The 24300-nt window shown below is 38.8% G+C and overlaps 1 protein-coding gene across 10 annotated transcripts in view; it reads right to left on the reverse strand.

Moving 5' to 3' along the window:
* Positions 1–4472: 4472 nt before the first annotated feature.
* RNF111 (ring finger protein 111) overlaps positions 4473–24300 on the reverse strand; it is a 113205-nt gene continuing 93377 nt past the window's right edge. For 4 of the 10 annotated variants that reach the window (XM_023228608.2, XM_023228605.2, XM_023228606.1 and 1 more), the window contains exons 8-14: positions 20442–20790; positions 17511–17663; positions 15979–16105; positions 12188–12280; positions 10792–10887; positions 9318–9445; positions 5092–6742 (exon numbers count right to left, since the gene is read on the reverse strand). In XM_023228608.2, coding sequence (XP_023084376.1) covers positions 6625–6742; positions 9318–9445; positions 10792–10887; positions 12188–12280; positions 15979–16105; positions 17511–17663; positions 20442–20790 — 1064 coding nt within the window. In that variant the 3' untranslated portion in view covers positions 5092–6624. Of the gene's footprint in view, positions 6743–9317; positions 9446–10791; positions 10888–12187; positions 12281–15978; positions 16106–17510; positions 17664–20441; positions 20791–24300 lie in introns of all 10 variants that reach the window. The other 6 variants (XM_023228612.2, XM_023228610.2, XM_023228611.1 and 3 more) reach the window with 3 other exon arrangements.

Consider the following 24300-nt stretch of genomic DNA (forward strand, 5'->3'; position numbering starts at 1 on the left):
AAAAAAAAAAAAAAAAAAAAAAGCCAGGCATGGTGGCACGTGCCTGTAGTCCCAGCTACTTGGGAGGCTGAGGCAGAATTGCTTGAACCTGGGTGGCGGAGGTTGTAGTGAGCCAAGATCACGCCACTGCACTCCAGCCTGAGAGACAGAGTGAGACTCCCTCTCAAAAAAAAAAAAAAAATCAAGCCAGGCTCGGTGGCTCACGCCTGTAATCCCAACACTTTGGGAGGCCGAGACAGGCGGATCATGAGGTCAGGAGATTGAGACCATCCTGGCTAACATGGTGAAACCCTGTCTCTACTAAAAATACAAAAAAAAAAAAAAAAAAAAAAATTAGCCAGGCATGGTGGCAGGTGCCTGTAGTCCCAGCTACTCAGGAGGCTGAGGCAGGAGAATGGCGTGAACCCGGGAGGTGGAGCTTGCAGTGAGCCAAGATCTGCACTCCAGCTTGGGTGACAGCGCAAGACTGTCTCAAAAAAAAAAAAAAAAAAAAAAGCACCCTGGGAAACCAAAAGTTCCTTCACTGCTGAGTCCTCTGAGAACATAAATCATTTTGCCACATGGGCTTCTCTATATGCAAAGCTTTGGTTTGGGGGGGGAAAGTAAATGTGTTCAGAAAGCTTGTACTAGATATTCTAACAAAACGATGAGACTTGTTTTACCTCACTGTGGTGGATTAAAGAGTGCCGTTTTTATTTTATTTTTTTCTGTGTCTTCTGTGAACAGGTGTAATCTATTTTCTCTCTTTAAATTTGGGCTAGCCTTATTATTTGCTTTAACCAACAGAATGTGATAGAAGAGATGCTGTTTCAGTAACGGGATTGGGTCTTCAAAGCAGTTTATTTCTCCCTCGGAGCCCTGCATCACCACCATAAAGAGACTTAAGCTATTCCTTTCTAGAGATGACATTGAGAGAAATGCCCAGTGCATTATCACCTGTCCTAACCACCCCAGCTAACGCGTCAGATATACAAGGTGAGGTCACATGGACACTCTGTCTCAGTAGAACTTGCAGCTGAATGTAGCCACATAAGGAAAACGTCATACCACAGTGAAAGACGAGCTATGCCTGCCCCGCACTGCCCAAATCACGCAACTGTGAATAAATACATGTGTTTTATAAACCACTCAATTTGGGGATGCTTTGTTACAAAACAGGTAACAAGTACACTTACCTGGGGGTATTCCCAGTCCTTGCACCAAATAAGCTTTTTGTTTGCTGGAATAGTCTTATCATCTTGGTGTCACAGGGGGATCACAGTTTAAGAAAACAGCACAGTTATCTGTGATTCCTGATCATTTGTAAACTGAATTCTCCCTAATGTTACCCTGGTAGATTTTTCATATGGGAAATTCAAGTTGCCTTCGTCATTTCAAGGAGATGTTTTGGCATTTGGTTATCTCCTGCAGGCACAAGAAATCATCTGGTGCTGAACTATGGATCAGATGTAATTGAAAGCCTTAGGAAGCACGGAGGCCATTCTGATAGAATGTTTGCCACAATCACTTGAGGTCAGGAGTTCGAGACAAGCCTGGCTAACATGGTGAAACCCCGTCTTCACTAAAAAATAAAAATAATTAGCTGGGTGTGGTGGCAGGCATGAGTAATCCCAGCTACTCAGGAGGCTGAGACAGGAGAATCGCTTGAACCTGGGAGACGGAGGTTGCAGTGAGCTGAGACTGCACCCCTGCACTCAAAAAAAAAAATAATTTTTGCCCACAGAAGTTTACATGTTTGAAGGTGGGTCTTGACATATGGAATAAGAATGTTTTCAAAATTTGTACACAAATCCTTGGCTATACCTTTCTTCAAATGGTGCAACTTAGTTCGCCACCTTGAGTACAGCCTGCCCTTAGTGACTCTCATTTCTAACAAATAGAACGTGGCAGAAAGGACAAAGTGTAACTTCTTTTTCTTTTTTTTTTTTTTTTTTTTTGAGACGGAGTCTCGCTCTGTCGTCCAGGCTGGAGTACAGTGGTCCGATCTCAGCTCACTGTAAGCTCCGCCTCCCGGGTTCACGCCATTCTCCTGCCTCAGCCTCCTGAGTAGCTGGGACTACAGGCGCCCACCACCTCGCCCGGCTAGTTTTTTGTATTTTTTAGTAGAGACGGGGTTTCACCAGGTTAGCCAGGATGGTCTCGATCTCCTGACCTTGTGATCCGCCCGTCTCGGCCTCCCAAAGTGCTGGGATTACAGGCTTGAGCCACCGCGCCCGGCCTACAAAGTGTAACTTCTGAGACTAGGTCAAAAAGTGGCATGTGGCTTCCTCCTGGCTTTCTCTGGGATCATTAGTTCTGGATAAAACAAGCTACCCTGTTGTAAAGACATTCCAGCAGCTCTCTGGAGAGGCTCCTGTAGCAAAGAAGTGAACTCTCTCAGTAGCCACTGAGGAAGTGAGGCTGCCTGTCAACAGCCTGGGCTGTTGAGACCCAGTGTCCAGACCCAGTGATGCCTTCAGATGACTGTAGCCCAACAGTGTGCAGAAGGGTGGATTTTAAAAAGGTTAAAAAAAAAAAAAAAAGATCAACCAGGTGCAGTGGCTCACACCTGTACTCCCAGCACTTTGGAAGGCCGAGGTGGGCGGATCATCTGAGATCAGGAGTTCCAGACCAGCCTGGCCAACATGGTGAAACACCATCTCTATTAAAAATACAAAAATTAGCTAGGTGAGGTGGTGTGTACCCATAATCCCAGCTACTTGGGAGGCTGAGGGAGGAGAATAGCTTGAACCTGGGAGGCAGAGAGTGCAGTGAGCTGAGATCGCGTCACTGCACTCCAGTCTGGGTGACAGGGTGAGACTGTCTCAAAAAAAAAAAAAAAAAAATGACTGCAGCCCCAACAGTCACCTTGACCTTGATTATAACTTCATTAGAGACCCAGAAGTAGAAATGCAAAACCAGGCTGTTCCTGAGTGCCTGATCCACAGAAACTGAGATGTTTGATGTGTAAACCACTAAGTTTTGGGGTTACATACTGAAAACTATTGTATAACAACAGATAAAACTTTGGGGAGAGACTGGTTTTTTGAGAGACAGAGTCTTGCTCTGTCACCAAAACTGAGTGCAATGGTGCAATCTCAGCTCACTGCAACCTCTGCCTCCCAGGTTGAAGCAATTCTCCTGCCTCAGCTTCCCAAGTAGCTGGGACTACAGGCATGCACCATCATGCCCAGCTAATTCTGGTATTTTTTTTTAGTAGAAATAGGGTTTGGCCAGGCTAGGCTCAAACTCCTGACCTCGAGTGATCCACCTGCCTCACTCTCCCAAAGTGCTGGGATTACAGGTGTGAGTCACCACCCCCAGCATTGTATGTAATTCTTAAGAGAAAGCTATGACTGAGAGAAAATGACATATTCAATATTGTGACACGTGAAGTTTTCTATATATATATATATACACACACACACACACACATACATATACATATACATACTGGCCGGCCATGGTGATGTGGTGGCACGCACCTGTGATCCCAGCTACTCTGGAGGCTGAGGCACAAGAATCACTTGAACTCAGGAGGTGGAGGTTTCAGTGAGCTGAGATTGCACCACTGTACTCCAGTCTAGGCAACAGATGGAGACTTTGTCTCAAAAACACCACCAACAAATATACATAACAACATAGTGTGTGTGTGTATATATATGTGTGTGTGTGTATGTGACACACATATACTGTGTTCCCAGAGGTTCTGAAAGTTAGAAACCAGGATGTATTTTCTACAAACTATTCCCATTCATGAAACACTAATAACAAAATGTCCTCAAGAGCTTATATTTTAATTTTAGTGATTCGACTAGTTACAAGTAACAGTTTTTTGTTTTTTTGAGAGGGATTCTCACTCTGTTGCCCAGGCTAGAGTGCAGTGGCGCCATCTCCGCTCACTGCAAGCTGCGCCTCCCAGGTTCACGCCATTCTCCTGCCTCAGCCTCCAGAGTAGCTGGGACTACAGGCGCCCGCCACCACATGACCAGCTAATTTTTTGTATTTTTAGTAGAGACAGGGTTTCACCATGTTAGCCAGGATGGTCTCGATCTCCTGACCTCATGATCCACCCACCTCAGCCTCCCAAGGTGCTGGGATTACAGGAGTGAACAAATAACAGCTTTTAAAACAGAAGTAGTTTTCCTTAAGTTAGCTGTTACGGTTCAAATGCTGAAGTGTGCTAGCAGCTAAAATAAAGTCACCGGAGTAAGAAAAAAGTTTCAAATTATCAGTTTATCATTTGCATGTTAACAACAATAAAAATAAAGACTTGCTGACAAAAGAATTTTAGTTTTTATGTATTTGGACAGCTATCACTGAAATGTTCATTCTGACATATAAGATGCAGCAGGATATGGAAGACACCAAAACAAAGCACAAAAAGTCAAAATGTTCAAAGTCATTTTCTTCCTTACTTTCTTCACTACTTATCACATTTTCCGGTACCTAATGGCGGTAGCTTAATAAGCTCCTATATTAACAATTCAGGTTTATGTCACACTTTTATTAAATAAATTTCAAACTAATGAAGCTTTGCCTACATTAAAAAAATCAGTAGCAATTATAAAACAAGTCAACAGGTAGTCGTGCATCTAAATCTGATGTAATATTCAAAAAACAGAGAAATCCACCTGTGCTTTACTTGTATTTGGGGGAACATCAAGAGGACTCCATGACATACAGTTCTCCCATCTTACACTTCTTCAATCCCTTGGCACAGACCCGGGGTATTCCAGTGGCAAAGTACTACATCCATTACAGGCTACTTACTTAAAGGAAGCCAGGCTACTTGCTCTTTTCCCCAGTAAGATGGCAGCCATAGGTCACTCAGTCCTTCACTCTCCCCTGACCTCCTATAACCTCGGTTTAATCGTAAGGTATGCTCTTTAAATTCATCGTCCATCTACACACATACTATGTTGAAGCACGTTAACAATGATAACTATGACAGTGTAACATTTACTAATATGAAGAAAAGGGCAAGTAGTCATAACTGAACGAACATAAATGTCAAATTATGCAAATGTCAATTTGAGTGAGATCACTATTTTTGAATTCTGAGATGTTTAATGTAAACTGTTTTTATAAAAACTAATTATGAAACACAAAGACAATAGAAATATAAGTTATTTATTAATCAATCCACTTACAAAGCAGGTGGCTTAATGCAAGCTTATTGACATCTTCACATATGATCCATGGGAACATGTCCTCCACATACAGACAGTCATATTACTGACTGGATGCATTTGCAATCTGGGGCATATTAAGCATATTTAAACAAATAAAATTAGGCTATCCTGTATATGAAAGTATCTTGATAATAATATGCATCCTGAAGTAGATTAAAACTTCCTCCAAAGGAGAAATGTTAGTATGTTAACTTAACTTTATATTCTATATTATGCAGTAAATCTTAACTATAGAAATTAAAAATTTTAAATCAGTGATCGACTCTTGGTAATGTATGAAGTGGGAGTATATAACCATAGCAACAGTAGGTTGACAGTATAATTTGTGCCTCACAGTATCTGCAGATTTACTGTTTTCAAGTTTAGAGAGAAATAAAACAAGAGACATGTAGATTCAGCTGACTTTATTTATCTTTAAACTAATAAAAATCCCTTAAAAGTGATCCTGGGACCTTTAGAAGTTCTATGAATGCACAGATACCTGCCAATGACTTAAATTCCAAATCTTGACTTAATGTGTCTACAAAATCAGTGTAAGCAGATATCTTAACTTTTCGTGCTTAGCAGAAGACAACAAATTCTACATGTCTTTTTCAATTTCCCTAAAATTTTGTTAAATCTGCAAGTATGTACAATCTAGCTAATTGAAATTAATATTTAGTGTTCATCAGAGCTGTTTCACAGCAGCAAAAACTGAATCAGGGAAATAAAATTCTAAATGATGTAGGAAAAAGATAAATGCAATCAGAACAGCAGTCTAAATGTATGATATCAATATTCAACTCGTATCTGCACTGTGTTGAAAGGAAAACGATACACCAAGAAAATTTATACTGATCACTCTGGTGATGCGACTACCACCTGCATCTGATTTAATATGGGTTGTATTCTGTTCCCAGCATTAAGGATGGTATTTAACTCAGAACTCCATATAGTAAATATACAGCAGCCATTTTGTCCTAATTAAGGAATGTCTTAATACACAATATTATCATTTTCTAGAGGATCTTTATACATTAAACTAAAGTACATGATTGATTAAATTAAAGGTTAGTAATGGATAAAAAATTCATAATTATCTAGGCTTGGTACTATGTAAAAAACAAAAAGACCACAAAATTCTACTTACTAAAGCAGCTAATCTTGCCTGCAAGTTTAGGGTCACAAGCCCATAATATGTGCAAAGAAATGCAATACAAGGAACCATGCAAAAATACAGTAAAATGATACAGAAAAATGTCAAATCTAGAAAAAAAAAGCTTTTATAAATACATGAAAATCAACTGTATACATAAACTGTAGGTCTAGCATTAGTTGTACCATATAGCAGAGCCAGCACTCTAAGTTCAATGCTTCCAAATCTGCGCAGGTAAGTCATGCCATCTTTGGTTGACTGCAGTACCAGGAAGGATGGGAATGAGAGGGAGGGCAAGAGTTCTGAAACATGGTGTCAACTTTCACTTGGGAGCTGGGCCTCAATGTCCACTCTGCATATGGGGCACTTCTTATTGGTAATCAACCACTGGTCAACACACACTTGGTGGAAAAGGTGCATACATGGAAGACGTCTATTATTGGCAAGAAAACAAAAAGCAAAAATTAATTTTATGATAATTGCACATGGTAAACAAATTATATATGTAATAATTCAATAATGTTTTGAAGTTACTAAGCATCTTTCTCTTCTATAAAAGACAGATTAAATTAGCACTCTGGGCAATATAATATATAAATGATCAAGATAATCAACTTTCAAAGCTACAGGATCAAATTATATAAAATCTTAAACATTGTAAGAACACAAATTACACTGGCAATTATTCCAGTTTTGTTTTGGTACAAGAGATGCCAATGCCCTGGAGTTAGTAGTGTGTTACCTGTCACATAATATTGCAAATATATTTTTAAATATCAAATCATCACTGTATTTGTAATGCCCTTTAAAAATACATATTATCTCAAATATATATTTATTACCTCATTTAATTCTCTCTCAAAAACATTAGAATTCATGTGACAAATATATAGTAACCACAATTTCCTCACTAAGAAATGTCTTAGTATAATCTTTATACATAAACTTAAGTACATAACTGATTAAAAGTGAATAATACTGATTTCATTGAATAATTGTTATATACACTTAATACTGTGCTACTGTTTAACAGGTAGGTTAAAAGGAGATGTAATGATTTTAGTTTGTTTACATCATGCCAAATTTACCAATTACAAATTGAGAAATAAAGCCTCCAAGCAAGATAGGGTAACATTAATTCTGAGTGTTAACAGTGGGATAAAAGTTACTGACTTGTGTCCATTTCCACTTCTAGCAACTGTTAAAGAGTTTTTTTTTTGTTTTTTTTTTTTTTGAGACGGAGTCTCGCTCTGTCGCCCAGGCTGGAGTGCAGTGGCCGGACCTCAGCTCACTGCAAGCTCCGCCTCCCCGGTTTACGCCATTCTCCTGCCTCAGCCTCCCGAGTAGCTGGGACTACAGGCGCTCGCCACCTCGCCAGGCTAGTTTTTTGTATTTTTTTAGTAGAGACGGGGTTTCACTGTGTTAGCCAGGATGGTCTCGATCTCCTGACCTCGTGATCCGCCCGTCTCGGCCTCCCAAAGTGCTGGGATTACAGGCTTGAGCCACCGCGCCCGGCCTCGTTAAAGAGTTTTTATACACTTTTCAGACTTCCTAATATCTTCTTAAAATAGTAGCTTTAAAAAGTTTCCCAATTATTCCTTGAAGAGTATTGTCAATACTGTAAAAGCATTAAGTTCCAAATTTATAAACCTTCATTAGAAATACCATGTGCAAATAACCTTATTTGTCATATGGTAGACAATAATTTTTTTCTCAGCCAACTGAAGAGGTATGACAAAATTATCCTTATAAATTAAGGCAATAATATTACTACACGGTTCTGTTATATATGATATAGAACCTGTTTCATATGGCATTATGTTAACATTAAAAAAAAGAATAGGAAGAAAACAATTACTTAAGCGATTATACAAATAAAATGCCTAAAATTAATATTAGGGTTAACATACTAACATTTGCTAAACAACAAAGGTGAAAGAAGGGAATAGTCCTACTAGTTTAGAAGAAATTTTAGGACAAAACCAGTTTATAAAAGACGCTACAGCCGAGTGCCGTGGCTTATGCCTGTAATCCCAGCACTTTGGGAGGCTGAGGCGAGTGGAGCGCTTCAGCTCAGGAGGTGAAGGTTGTAGCGAGCTGAGATTGCTCCCCAGCACTCCAGCTTGGACAACAGGAAGAGATCATCTCCCAGAAAAGAAAAAAGAAAAAAAAAAAAAAGATGCTGTAAAACAAACTGCATAAGGCTAATCTGGATCCGTTTCAAGGTTTGAAGAACACATAATAACTTTCTAGGACCTCCAAAACCTCTCAAATTCTCATTTCTACAAGATTTACAGAAGACAATTTTGACTACAAAATTTCCCTGGCCAAACCTTGTGTGGCTAAAATAGGCAGTATATTTCCCACTCCCACATTGGTAACACAGAGACTTTAATCTTTTATTGTTTCACTCACTAGATGAAGCCAGTTCTACCAGTACATAACAGATTAAAGGTGAGTAATATTGTTTTCATGGAATAATTGTTATATATACTTAATACTGTGCTACCGTTTAATAGGTAGGTTAAAAGGAGTTAGTAGTACGTAACATACTACTAACTCCAGGGCTCTTATGGACAGATTGGTAACAGTATATGCCAAAAGTAATCTTTATTTGGTTTCCAGTTTACTTTTATCCTTTTTTTCAGAGACAGGGTCTCACTCTATTGCCCAAGCTGGAGTGCAGTGTGGTGTGCTCAAAGCTCAACTGTAGCCTCAAACTCCTAGGCTTGAGTCATCCTCCTGCCTTAGCCTCCTGAGTAGCTGGGATTGCAGGTGCACACCATCACATGCAAATAATTGTACTATTTTTCTTTTTTGTAGAAACAGAGTCTTGTTATGTTGCCCAGGTTGGCCTCGAACTCCTGGTCTCAAGACAGCCTCTGGCCTTGGCCTCAAAAAGTGCTGGGATTACAGGTGTGAGCCATCATGCCTGGTGTAATTTACTTTCAAATAAAATCCCATGTACAGTTTTGACAATGGATTTTAGATAATTGATTTCTAGTTACCTCACATCTTCACCTTCCTCTAAAATAGACAAACAGATAGTACATTTTTCCTCTGTGTCTTCCTCAGTCCCTTCTTCCCCATCTTGTTTGCAGTGCAGTTTCCTCTGTGAGAACCAATCAGTTGTTACCTTATTAGTAGAGATGACATTATTGAACAACTGAGTAAAGTCTGTGTTTATTTGAAAAACAAAACAAAACAAAACCACATATTCACCCGCACTTTTTTCCCAGGTAAGACTGTCATAAATAAATGGATGAATTAAGTGACTATCATCAATTAAGTATATTTTTAAGACCCTCTAATAATTGGGATCAAAAGCAAAATCAAATTTAACAGAAACTCATTCACTTGAAAGCTATTACTTTTAATCCACAATGAGAATGATAAACAAAATAAACTCTATTTTTATCCTACCATGAGCATAGATAAATAAGTTTTATTTTACTAGTGAATGTTTCAAATAACATCCATTTAAATTAACATTAGTTACAGTATTTAGCTTGGACAGTTGAAAACTTAAATGTACTGGTAATACCTCAATACTCTGAAAATAGATGAAAAATACAAAGAATAGTAATTTTCACACTTTATGATTATTCTCTACATAGTATAAAGGAGTCTCCAACCCCTGGGCTGCAAACCAGTACCCGGGTGCACAGCAGGAGGTGAGTGGCAGGTGAGCAAGCATCACTGCCGGAGCTCTGCATCCTGTCAGATCAGCGGCAGCATTAGATTCTCTTACAACCTGTTGTAAACTGCGCATGTGAGGGATCTAGGTTGCGTGCTCCTTAGGAGAATCTAATGCCTGATGATCTAAGGTGGAATAGTTTCATTCCGAAACTACCCCCTCTGCCACCTATCCACGAAAAATTGTCTTCCATGGAAACTGGTCCCTGGTGCCAAAAAGGTTGGGGACCGTTGGTATTCAGCACTGTTTGCTTTAAGACACGTACTTAACACGTCTCCTCCGTAACAATGCTATACAAGCAACTAAGGGTAGAGTGGAAGAAATATACATCAATAAAATGTCCGTCAAAATAAACTGCTAGTTAAAAAAATTACAGTACTGCCATATGATGCAATTCTGTATAAGCTATTAAAAATAATAAGGATGATCTGTGGGAGCTGATATGGCACGAAAGGCAATCTGCAAACTATGTGGTTACCATCTTTTTTTTTTTTCAAGTAGACAAAAAATATATATACATATGTACATTATTAGAAAATGCTAAAAAGTATCTGGAAGAATATCTAAATCCTTAACTACGATTTCACTTCTGGGAAGAAGGACAAGGGTCCGCAGAGTAAGAACTGCAGAGTATATATTTTTTATACTTTCCAAAATTTTTAAACAATATGTATGCATTACTTCAATAAAAATGTCATTGCTAGAATCTACAAATTCAAAAAAGGCATATATCACATTTATGCATTTCAGTAACACTCTAGAAGCTTCATTGAATAAATTCTTACCTTCTTATATTTATGTGGATATGTACATCTTTCAATTGTCCCCTGGGATGCTCCACGATTGACATTTCCTAATCTTTCTTCCAAATGAATCAGTTCCTGAAAGTGAAGAATAGTGAGTGGTAAAAGCCAAGATGATTATTCCTTGAACAGTATTGTCAACATTGTAAGAGAAATAAACTTCCATACTTAGAAACTTGCAATATAAATACGGTGTTCAAAAAAACTTACATATGACAACTAGTTATTTATATACTTATACATAAGTATATATATAAAAGTTTATATGTTGTCCAGGCTGGTCTCAAACTCCTGGCTTCAAGTGATCCTCCCACATCGGCCTCCCAAAGTGCTGAGATTACAGGTGTGAGCCACCATGCCTGGCTTAATGTTTCTCATACATAGTAAGGCAAATGGTTGTTTATAATGTTTTCCTCAGCCAACTGAAATGGTACAGCAAAAGTTATCTTTATAAATTACAACAATGTTACCACATGGTACTACATGAGTCAGTATGTATGTATGCATGGAGAAGATGAAATCATTCTAGTAAATTAAGGAACCAAATCAACAATAGTTCTAAGTCACATTGACTCCAACTTCCAAACTGACATAAAAAAAAAAAACACAACAGGGGCCGGGTGCACTGGCTTGCGCCTGTAATCCCAGTACTTTGGGAGGCCAAGGTGGGTGGATCACTTGAGGTCAGGAGTTCGAGAGCAGCCTGGCCAACATGGCGAAACCCTGTCTCTACTAAAAATACAAAAATTAGCCGGCTGTGGTGGCGGGCGCCTGTAATCCCAGCTACTCAGGAGGCTGAGGCAGGAGAATCGCTTGAACCCAGGAGGCGGAGGTTGCAGTGAGCTGAGATTGCGCAACTGCACTTCAGTCTGGGTGACAGAGCAAGACTCCGTCTAAAAAACAAACAAACAAACAACAAACAAATAAAAAAAACCACAACCAAACTTTAAATCACATTCGAATGATTTGTTCTTCCTGAAAATTCAAACAAGACATTTAGCTACAAAGGGAATTACTTAGGTTTTTTTTTCTCTACCAATTTCTCTAAAAATTTAGCTGAGTCAAAAACATTAGGTTCCCTATCACATTTAATGGTATAGTTATTTATCTCACATTTATATTAATACATCTTTATATTCTTCTATATTATTTTCATTGGCTCATCTTTAAATACTTGGGTAACTTTTGACCCTACGATTAATATTACTTACAAATATTTCTGTAACTCCCAGAAGCAACATCAGAAAATCACATATTTTACTGCCTTGTGATTCCCAGTCACTGTAGCAGTCCTACACAATTGTGTATAACAGTGTATATATCCTCTTTCTGCATTAAAGATACTACGACAAACATATTCATTTATTTTATTACATACCTCAAAATTGCCCCTGAAAGGACCTCTGAATGATGTTCCATCCAATCCTGATGAAATGTAACGGATGTGAGGATAACCTGCCATATCAGGAACCTATTTCAACAGAAGAGATAGGCTAAATCAATTAAGAATAGACTTGTGATTTACTGTTAACATTGAATAATTCAAGACCTTCAATGTTTTCAATTCAACTGCTCATAAAATTCAACTTCAATAAGAATACGTAACTCCAACTAAGCATTCTGTAACAGGTTTATAACCTTAAAGTATAACCTAACTCTCCAAAATGCCCAAACTTAAGCCTGATGCTCTTAGTAGCTCAAACTTGAAAAGAGTAAAATTGTCTTAAGATCCTGTCAATTTCAGAGAGCTTTGTTAAAACAACAACAAAAAATGCACACAATTTTCCAACAAAATTTCACTTCAAGATAAGTTTTTTACTTCACTTCTGTTAAGCTTCCTAACAGCCAAAGTACCCTATGCCTTTTTTGCTTGATTGTATTAGGGAAAGTTTTAACACTGTTTTCTAATTTTTTGTTAGGTATAGTCAATCTTCATTATTTATGGATTACGTATGTGTCAACTGACCCACAGGCTAAAATTTACTTGTAACCCCATAATCAACACTTGTGCTTTCAGAGTCATTTGTGGATATGCCCGGAGGCAAAAAATTGGAGTTGCCCAACATGCAACTCTGTTCTCAGCTGAGGTAGAACAGGGCTCTGCCATATTTGAGCTCCTACTATAAACCAGTGTCTTGTTTGCTGTTTAGTGCCATGTTTTTCAGTTTTGTACTTTTTGTTGGTGATTGTGTTGTTTAAAATGGCACCCAAACATAAAGTTGAAGTGCTGTCTAGTGTTCCTAAGCAAAGAAGGCTGTGATACACCTTATGGAGAGAATACATTTCATTCAGGTATGAGTTACAGTGTTGTTGGCTGTAAGTTCAATGTCAACGATTCTACAATATTTTTTAAAGTTGTCTTTAAGCAGAAACACGCATAAAAAAAGGTTATACACTGATTAGTTGTGAACAGAGGCTTGCAAGGCTCCCATATTTGCTAACTCAGTGTTTGCAGCAACTGTATAGATCATAACTGCCATGCATATTGAGAGTATTAGGAAAGGGCAATTCTGAGATACAGCACCATTCTTCCATCTTTAAAAATAAATCTCCAACATTACTTTTTAATTAGCCTACAATGAATCACAACATACTTTACGCAGAATTTATAGCTTTAACAGACACTTCATATGTGGAAAACAATTTAAAATAAGTAAGCAATAACTTTTAACCTTCAATAGTGTATAACTTAAATTATTTACAACTTTTCTTATAACCAAGATCATTACTACTCAGCAGATAACCCAACTTCCTAAACATCTTCAAAGAAATCAGAAAGGAACTCCTGCATCCCAAATTATCTAAATCTTCACTTACCCTGAAAAGCCTCTCCTCCCTAGTCTCGTTCCTCCAGCCTTTATGGATAAGCTTTTTCTCCTATTCAAACTCAATCCTTATCACCTGCTCCTACCTTCACCTGTTCACCCTGGGTCATGCTTACTTAACTACTCCCCACCAAGCCTCCCTTCAGTATCTTCAAACAATTCCTCTCTAATGGTTTTCTGTCTTAAACCTAAAAATACCTTAAGTTTCTCCAAACCTAAATTCTCTACTAATCCTGGAATTATTGCCAACCAAACAGGGCTTTCCTTCATTTTCCTTTCACAGCCAAGCTTATAAAGCAAGAAGTCTATATTCACTGTCTCCATGTTTTCACTTCCTTACCATCCGTAACCTAAGCGGTGCCCCATCTACATCACTCACCATTACTGAACCATTCTGACACAAAAGACCAATAACCACTCTAACGTCAAATGCATGAAGACAATGAGGATGGAGACCTTTATAATGATCCACCTTCATTTAACGAACAATACATTTTCCCTTCAATTTTCTTAACATTTTTTCTCTACTTTATTGTAAACTATCACTATCTATTGTAGATTATCAAGTATGTATAACATACAAAATATGTGTTGATCAACTGTTTATTTTAGCAGTAAGGCTTTTGATCAACAATAGACTATTCGTAGTTAAAGTTTTAGGAACTCAAAAGTTATACTCTGATTTTCAACTGTGAGGAGGGTCAGCAACCCAACCTCCACATTGTTCAAGGGTACTTTACTTTCTGGTATTTCAAGGGTGCTGTACTTTCTGATATTATTTTAACTTTGTTTCTCAACTTTTCAAGCCAGTTCTCAGAATCCTTTGTGCAAGGCATAGTATTATCATTTAAATACAGTACTGTCATTCTGTAAGGTTTTTTCACCCTCTTGTCACTCTGCACATTTTTCCTGAAAACCTAATCCTCTTCCATGGATTCATTACCTCCATATACTGAGAGATCAAAACACATCTTTAACCCAAATATCTTTGGAAATCCAGACCATAAGCTTAACTTCCTATTGGACATTCAACTTTGATTTAGATTTAGTACATCCAAGACCTAACTCACCTAGCCCCTTCACCCAAACCCTAAATATCTCTCAAATGTGTCTCATCATTTTTATGCCAACTACAATTGCTTTCCTTCAGGCACTCATCAATATTTACCTCTTCTACTATAATGTCGTACCTGGTTTCCTACATTTAAATCCATTTTTCCACATAACTGAGGAGGTGATCTAACTATAATCTGATTAAATGACTCTAAAATCATAAATTTGATCAGAACATTTCCCCTTCAATGGTTTCTGAGTTCCAGTTTCTTGGTAGAACAGTTTTATTTCTCACTGCTGCCTGACCTCACTCCTAAAATGAGAAACACCAGCTTACTTGGAGTTCCCAGTGCTTGTGCTATTTGCTACATCTTTACATGCTATAACCTCTGCAAGAGCACCATTCCAAAATCCAGTCTGCTTAGAAGTCACATGTACCAGAAAGCTTCTCTGAAAGCTTCCCTGCAGTGTCTCTACCCACAACAACACAAAACTATTCCCTTTTCTATACCACTTATATAACAAGTATGTAATACAAATAGCTAACGCAATGTATGTTTTGCTGAACTTGTTCTTTAGCACTTACTTTAAAAAATCTGAACCTGCTTAAATAAGATGTAAAGAATTAGTATAATCTTTCTGCAGATTAGAAAATCAGGCTGGGTGCCCTGGGTCAAGCCTGTAATCCCAGCACTTTGGGAGGCCAAGGTGGGCAGATGACTTGAAGTCAGCAGTTTGAGACCAGCCTGGCCAAATGGTGAAACCCCATCTCTATACTAAAATTAGCCAGGCATACTGGCATGTGCCTGTAATCCCAGCTACTTGGGAGGCTGAAGCAGGAGAATCACTTGAACCCAGGAGGTGGAGGTTGCAGTGAGCTGAGATCATACTACTATACTCCAGCCTAGGCAACAGAATGAGACTCTGATTAAAAAAAAAAAAGAGAGAGAAAAAAGAAACGTATGACTGCATCAGAATGGATCTATTACCACTTATGGCAAAATAACTGAAGCACAGTATGCTTCTGACAGTGGAATAGGAGTGCCTTGGTATACAAAAAATTCCCACACTTTTCTGTCATTTTGTACTTTAAGAGTACATTTTATGATGCAAATTATACACACAGATTTTAATACATCTAATAACTTTTTATAGCACAATTTTTAGCTAACAAGATTACTCTCAAATTCTATTAAAACACCTATAACTAATATAGTAAAATATTTCCAATAAAATATTTAGAAAAGGAACTTTTAGAACATGTCAAAATTTTGAAAATTTTCCATTTTACCATTAAAGGAAGAGCTCCTAATTGTAAGTGATGAAGTCGAGGAGGTGCGTGATAATGGGCCAAGTGAGGATGCAATGCACCAGGTGTATAAGTAGCTGCAGTCACTCCAGCTTCAATTCCCAGTTCCCTGACAAAAGGATGAGAACAGTTTAATCCTCCTTAGGGTTTCTTTTCTTATCAACAGACATGGGGAGTTATGTTTACACTTAAAAAAGTAATCTAAGGTTTCATAACTTACAAAGCTGAGGAAAGATAAATTAGCCCAAAATATTTAACTAATAATTTCAAATTTATTTTAGAACTGAAAACTCAATTTTTAAATTTTGTGACAATAAGGAGCAAAGCATTTGTACTTGGTTTCACAACTTACAAAGGAAAGAAACATATGGCTACAAAGGTCCCTTCCAAGTTAAAAGCCTGATTCTACTTGAGGAGCATACAACACAGAATTTACTTTTTTGGTGTATCTCAATGTTACAGATGCTCTCTGGGTTTTTGTTTGTTAGGTATCATCTCTTGGTTGTTGACATTAAGGACAATTAGAATAGCAAACTCTTCTACATCTTATAAAAGAAGGGCAAACAAAATTTTAGAAGGGGTAAAACTGTTAAATGCTAAATCTTCATTTATTTATTCTCATTTTATTTTCTGTCTCAAAAGTCATTGTGGTTCAAGATCTCAATGAATGCCCATACACAATGGATTCAGAAAAAAAATTTAATGAAAATCTGCCCTCATTTATCAAGGAAAGACCACAAAAAATTGGAATGAAGGCCGAATGTCCCTTGTCAATGGCAGCTGAGGGTGGTGAAGCAAATTGGAGTACAGAGGTTGGGGTCAGATAAAGAAGATGTGAAAAGTAGGATCAGTCTAGGGAGTTAACTTTGGTGGTATCCCTGAAAAACAGGAAAAAAGGTCCACTCCTCTTACTTACATGGGAACTCTAAAAAACCTAAACTCACAGGAGAGAGTAGCATGTTGTTTATCAGAGGCTGGGGAGGTGGTGGGGAGTCGTGGATGAGGAAAGGGGAGATGCTGGTCAATATGCACAAAGCTTCAGCTAGGAGGAGTAAGTTCTGATATTCTACTGCACAGCATGGTGACTACAGTGAAGAATAATGTACCGTATATTTCAAAACTGCGACAAGATTTTAAATCTGCTCACCACAAAGAAATGATCAATATTTGAGGTGATAAATATGCTATTAGCCTGATTTGATCACTCCACAATGTATATATGTATTGAAACATAATGTTGTACCTCCAAAATACATACAATTATTATTTGTCAATACACATAAAATAACACCTAAAAAAAAATGTTCTACTCCTGCTTGATATGGTTCCCTGCCCCAGCTCCTATTCTTTCCTCTCCAAACCGCTATCTGCCCAGAGGCAGTATCTCACAGTTAAACTGGGGATTAGGTTTCTCCACATCACCCTTCTGCAAAGCAATCAATCACAAGGCATCTCTTCCAATAGTTTTGCCACAAGCTGTGAAGCATTATTTTGAAATTAAACAAGATACTGACCAGGCAGACCTCTCTGGAGCCTGTCGAGGATGTGAGGACATAGTCTGAGGCACATGAATATGATGCCCATGACCATAGTTTGGGTGCATCCTATGTGGATGGGGTGGGGGGCGTTCATGTGCCCGCCTGGAAACACAGAACACAAAAAGACCACTGGAAATAATTGAATAATTGGTTATTTCTTTTCTTAATGTAGAAAAAAAAACCCTAGTATTAATACTATAAATATCTACAGTCATAAAATAAATTTTATAACAATACATTATAAAAATACATAAAATTATTTAATTATTAAGAAATCAAGAAATCATCACCTCTCCACAAATTCTAATTGTTCATTTATTCCAGTGCTTCCAATTCAAATATCATACAAGGAAAAAGGTAATTTTAACATTATCTTGTATACTTTCTTTACAAGAGATATCTTAAATATGAGGATAGGAATAGAAATAAAATTTTTAAAAATTAAATACCCCAGGCAAACACTGCAGGCACAAATAAATTATTTTATATAAACATTAAAGCAGGACAAATTGAAACCTTAATTTTGCTTCATTTACTCTTATATTGCAAAGACATTCAACTATTTTAATGAATGAAAGTTTAAGAGACAAAAATGTTAACCTTGTGCATTTTTTTTTAAAACACATGTAATACATGTTAACACACCTAGGAAACTTATATTTAGCTCCATTCATACTTTTTTTTTTTTTTTTTGAGAGGAAGTCTAGCTCTGTCACCAGGCTGGAGTGCAGTGGCCATCTGTGCTCACTGCAACCTCTGCCTCCCAGGTTCAAGGGATTCTCCTCCCTCAGCCTCCCGAGTAGCTGGGACTACAGGCGCGTGCCACCACACTCAGCTAATTTTTGTATTTTTAGTAGAGGTGGGGTTTCACCATGTTGGCCAGGCTGGTCTCATCTCTTGACCTTGTGATCCGCCCTCGGCCTCCCAAAGTGCTGGGATTAGAGGCGAGAGCCACCCACCCAACCTCCATTCATACTTTTTATTCTGCATCCCAGTTTACTATATTTTCTCCTCCTGAACTCAGTTAACAGAAGACACTAAAACCAACCTAATTTCAGGGATTCATTTTTTGTTTATTTATTTATTTATTTTTTAAAGAGGCAGACTCTTGCTCCAGGATAGCTCAATGTAACCCTGAACTCCTGGGCTTAAGTGATCCTCCCACCTCAGCCACCTGAGTAGCTGGGACTACAGGTGTGTGACACCATGTCCAGCTAAGATTCATTTTTATAGTCTAATAATTTTATATTAGTTTTTAACACATTTGCAGATTTTGCATGTTTATTCTAAACAACATTTTGCCAGTTACTAGAGGATAAGACTCTTAAATTGGCAATTTTCTACATAAAAGGCAGCAACAGCCAGAGATTTGGGATATAATCTTAAATGACAGAACTAAAGCAAAAAGTTACACAAGAGCTGGATCATTAATTAGATCAAGAGTTTGGCAAACAGGTTATGTGAAGGATAAAACAGGAAATTTTTTCAGCTCTACAGGCCATACGTTCTCTGTTATAACTACTCAGTCTTTGTAGTATGGAAACAGCCACAAACAATAGACACTTTTTCAGTTTGTTTGTAACTGAAAAACTGCAGCTGTTTTCCAATAAAATTTTGTTTACAAAAATCAGTAGGCAGAATTAGACCAATAGAGTTTGCTGCTCTAAATATGAAAATCAGATCCTGAATACTCAAAAGAAAAAAAAAAGGATTTTCATAAATTTGAAGTACAGTATTTTCACTGTCAGGTTTTGAAAATTCTATTAATACTTTTCTTCCCTCTGGCTAGTAACATTCAAATCTTTGATATCTTTATATCTTGTTCCTCAGAATCATCAATTTTAACACTGATTTTTACTATGCAATACTGCAGAAACAGAGAAAGTATTAGTTCACATCAGACCAGTCTGGGTATTTTTTTAATTGGTCTGCATAAAGAAATTACCCTGGGTCACATGGTAAAACTGGTCAGATTTTACTAAATAATCTGGTATAAACTTGCTTTGTCAACACATACAATTTAGGAAAAGGCAGGGGAAGATTCTGGTTAGCAAAGAATCAATTTCTTAGTGAACTGAGGATTTAGTATAGTTACTTTTTTGGGGAGAGAGGGAGAGACAGGGTCTTGCTATGTCACCGAGGCTGCAGTGCAGTGGCATGATCATGGGAAGATCATTTAAGCACAGGAGTTAAAGGATACAGTGAACTATGGTCACACCACTGCACTCCAGCCTTGACCCCCTGGGCTCAGGCGATCCTCTTATCTCAGCTTACTGAGTAGCTGGGACCACAGGAACATGCCACTACACCCAGCTACTTTCTTTTTTTTATAGAGACGAGGTCTCCTTTATGTTGCCCAAGCTGGTCTCAAACTCCTGGGCTCACATGATCCTCCTGCCTTGCCCTCCCAAAGTGTTGAAATTATAGGTGTGAGTCACTGCAGCCACCTATCTTTTGTTTTCTATTGTTGTTAAAGGAGACAAGGTCTTGCTCTATCACTAAGCTAGAGTGCAGTGACACAGTCATAACTCAGCTTTGACCTCCTGGGCTCAAATTATCCTCCTGCCTCAGCCTCCTGAGCAATTGGGGATTACAGGCACGAGCCTCACCCAACTTACAGTTACAAGTTATATTATTTCTAAAGACTTCGTGGTTTTTTTTTTTTGGTTGTTGTTGTTCTTTGTTCTTTTTTTAAAAAAAGAAAACAACAACAAAAAACAGTATTTCACTGTGTTGCCCACATGGACTCAAAGTCCTGGACTCAAGCAACCTTCCTGGCTCAGCCTCCCAAGCAGCTGTGACTACAAGTGCATGCCACCATGCCTAGTTAGATCTCAGAGTTGTAAAGACCAATGGAAGTAGAAGAAAAAGCAAGCCTGACTTTCTTTTTAAAAATGTGAAACATACGTTGGATGCTGCATCATCCTCCTCCTTTGAACTTCCATCCTCTGCATCACTTCATGAGGATGCAGGCGCTGTGCTGGAGGTGCTGTCGCTGGAATATGGTGCGACATTGGCTGGTGTGTAGGAGGAAGATGCTGAGGGATTGGTGCAGCTGTACTGGCTAAGTGAGTTGGTGGTGGGGGTGCCACAGGATGAGATGTTGCATGAGAAGATATTTGAGAATGGAAAGCATGTACGGGATGAGGAATAACATAATCCACTTGAGGTGGAGGCTGAGTCTGAGGAGGGGGATTTCCATGAGAATGCGGGCAGGCAGAAGCTTGATGATGAAGTGGCCTTGTCAAAGAGGCATCTGCAAGAAAAATATTTCAAGTATATTACACAGGCACCATGCAGCTGAACATATATTGCTATTATACATTCCTATTGTACTTTTAAAGATACTAGTAGATATTCTATTTTTATGAATACTTTATCAAGTAAAGTATTCAAGCAACTGCTCAAGCAACTTGCTCCCTTCTTAGAATAATCTTGGGTATCTTATGTCAATATATATTACAATTTAACTTCACTCACAGCTTCACTACATTCTATTACATGAACACACCAAAATGTACTGACAAAATCCCCACTGATAAAAAAGAAACCCAAAGGCTATGATAAATATCTGTGTATGTGGTCCCTCCTGCACTCACTCACTCATTTATATACATGTATACACACATACATAGAGATCATTTCTGTAGCATAAATTGCTGTAAGTAGTTGTGGGACAGAAAGAAAAAAATAAATTTAGATGCCAGTTGATAAAATACCCTTTCCAAAAGGTTGCCATAATTAATATTTTCATCAAGAGTACACAGGAAGGGCCGGGCACAGTGACTCACACCTGTAATCCCAGCATTCGGGGAAGCCAAGGTGGGCAGAATCACCTGAGGCCAGGAGTTCAAGACCAGCCTGGCCAACATGGCAAAGGCCCGTCTCTACTAAAAATACAAAAATTAGCTGGGCGTGGTGATGCACACCTGTAATCCCAGCTACTCAGCAGGCCAAGGCAGGAGAATTGCTTGAACCTAGGAGGTGGAGGTTGCAGTGAGCCGAGAACATGCCACTGCACCCCAGCCTGGGCAATAGAGTGAGATTCCATCTCAAAAAAAAAAAAAAAAAAAAAAAAGGAGTACACAAGAAGACCTGATTACCCCCACACTACCACTAAATTTTTTTTTTTGAGACGGAGTTTCACTCTTGTTGCCCAGGCTGGAATGCAATGGTGCAATCTCGGCTCAATGCAACCTCCGCCTCCCAGGTTCAAGCGATTCTCCTGCCTCTGCCTCCCAAGTAGCTGGAATTATAGGGATGTGCCACCATCCCTATACAAAATTTTTTTTGTATTTTAGGAGAGATGGGGTTTCTCTATGTTGGTCAGGCTGGTCTCAAACTTCTGACCTCAGGTGATCCGCCCGCCTTGGCCTCCCAAAGTGATGGGATCACAGGCATGAGCTACTGTGCCCAGCCCACTACCACTAAATTTTTTAAATAAATGCCAATCTGAGAAAAATCTTTTATTTCTTGACCACTTGTATTTCTTCTCAGAATTATCTTTTTTTTTTTTTTTTTTTTTTTTGAGACGGAGTCTCGCTCTGTGGCCCGGGCTGGAGTGCAGTGGCCGGATCTCAGCTCACTGCAAGCTGTGCCTCTCAGGTTTACGCCATTCTCCTGCCTCAGCCTCCCGAGCAGCTGGGACTACAGGCGCCAGCCACTTCGCCCGGCTAGCTTTTTGTATTTTTTAGTAGAGACGGGGTTTCACCGTGTTAGCCAGGATGGTCTCGAACTCCTGACCTCGTGATCCGCCTGTCTCAGTCTCCCAAAGTGCTGGGATTACAGGCTTGAGCCACCGCGCCCGGCCAGAGTTATCTATTTACATGCTTAGCCTATTGTATTATTTACCTTTTTCTTATTGACTTATAAGTATTCTTTGCATATATGGAAGCTCTGTCATAATAGGGTGTAAACATTTTTCCAAACTGTCTCTCTCTCTCTCTTTCCCTACCCCATGTTATCATCCCTGTGCTACATTAAGATGAAGGAGGCATATTTGTTTCCCAATAAATATGGAAGTAAAGTCCTTAATAAGATGGTTCCTCGCATTTCTTCATTCTACATCTTTATGTTTCAAAGTGACTGCTGAAAAATCCCTCTGAGGAATATACATCTTCCTTACTCTTAGAGATGTGTATCTACTTGACATGTTAAAAAAAAAAAAAGGGTTTGTTTCCTTAGATTTCAATCCAAATTTCATTTTATTGGAAGATGTTCTTGTAAGTCTGATATACAGCAACAGCCATTCTCTAGTTTCATTACAGAAGAGTTTTCAATTTTTAATGCTTTTGATTGATTCAGCAAGGGCAGAACTTAGGTAACCACAACTCAACTATATTTTCAAAGTATGCCTTGTTTGCATGTACTTAAAGGAAACTTTCAACAAATCTAATTTTTAAAAGTTGCAAGACAAATTTTTAAACCAATTTTCAAACTGTTTTCAAATCAATGCTTTACTCTTCGAGAAGGCACAAAGCTCAGAAGCTCTTAATCATAAAAAATGAGCCGCGGCCACGTGGCAGCCCAGGCGGAGGCAAGGGGTCTCGAGCCGAGATCGCCCTCTTGGGCTTCGGTGCGATCGGCGGCGGGAGGCTCTTTGGGAACCAGGTGGTCCGAGGGCTGAGCTGTGTGGCCAGACAAGGGGTCCCTGCCCTCCCGCAGTGAGCCCTGCTGATGGAGTTTCTCTCGTCACCTAGGCTGGAGTGCCACGGCAGAATCACAGCTCAATGCAACCTCTGCCTCCCGTGATCAAGCAATTCTCCTGCCTCAGCCTCCTGAGCAGGTGGGATTACAGGCACCTGCCACCGTGCCCGGCTAATTTTTGTATTTAGAGATGGGGTTTCACCATGTTGGCCAGGCTGGTTTCGAACTCCTGAGCTCAGGTGATCCACCCACCTCAGCCTCCCAAAGTGCTGGGATTACAGATGTGAGCCACCGCGCCCCGCCAATCAATGTTATTTCTATAAACCAAGGAGAATTCATGCCAAACAACTTTGTCATCCTTGCCCCCTTCTGCCTATAAAAACTTGCTTGTAGAAAAGGCCCAATGCAGCACACCCCACGGCAACTTAGAAGTTTGTTCTGGGCAGTTGTCCTTACTTTCACTCAAGTAAACTCTTTAAAGTTAAAAAAAAAAAAAAATGAATCCACTATGTTTATGATTGTTAACTAGCCTTTCTCAAATTCACAGCATTTTTTCTAGTTTCAAAGTGTTATATTTGTGTAATCATTATGCAAGACAATATTCACAAATATTACAAAACAAGAAGTTCTGTTTCAGAATGAGTACATTTATTTAACTACTCTGAAGACATCACTTTAATTCACTGTTTATCTAAACAAAATAGGTTGCTGATCATTTTAAGAGTGACATATTCTACATTCCCAAAAACCTTTACCCTTCCTCTATTTGTGTTCCCAACAGTTTAAAAAAAAAAAGTCTTGATATTGTTTCCTAGACATTCAACATATCACTTGCAGTCGTAATATTATGATTTGTTCCAACACTTACTCACTACATTCCTATAGCTTTACAGTGTAGACCATTTGCTTTATGATTAATTATAAGTAGCCTTACCTGTACCTCTCTCTCTCTTTTTTTTTGAGACAGAGACTCGCTCTGTCACCCAGGCTGGAGTGCATTGGTGCGATCTCAGCTCACTGCAACCTCTGTCTCCTGGGTTCAAGCAATTCTCTTGCCTCAGTCTCCTGAGTAGACGGGATTACAGGCGCCCGCCACTACGCCCGGCTAATTTTTGTATTT

Source organism: Piliocolobus tephrosceles, chromosome 6, assembly GCF_002776525.5.
Source record: "Piliocolobus tephrosceles isolate RC106 chromosome 6, ASM277652v3, whole genome shotgun sequence".
Taxonomy (NCBI): domain Eukaryota; kingdom Metazoa; phylum Chordata; class Mammalia; order Primates; family Cercopithecidae; genus Piliocolobus; species Piliocolobus tephrosceles.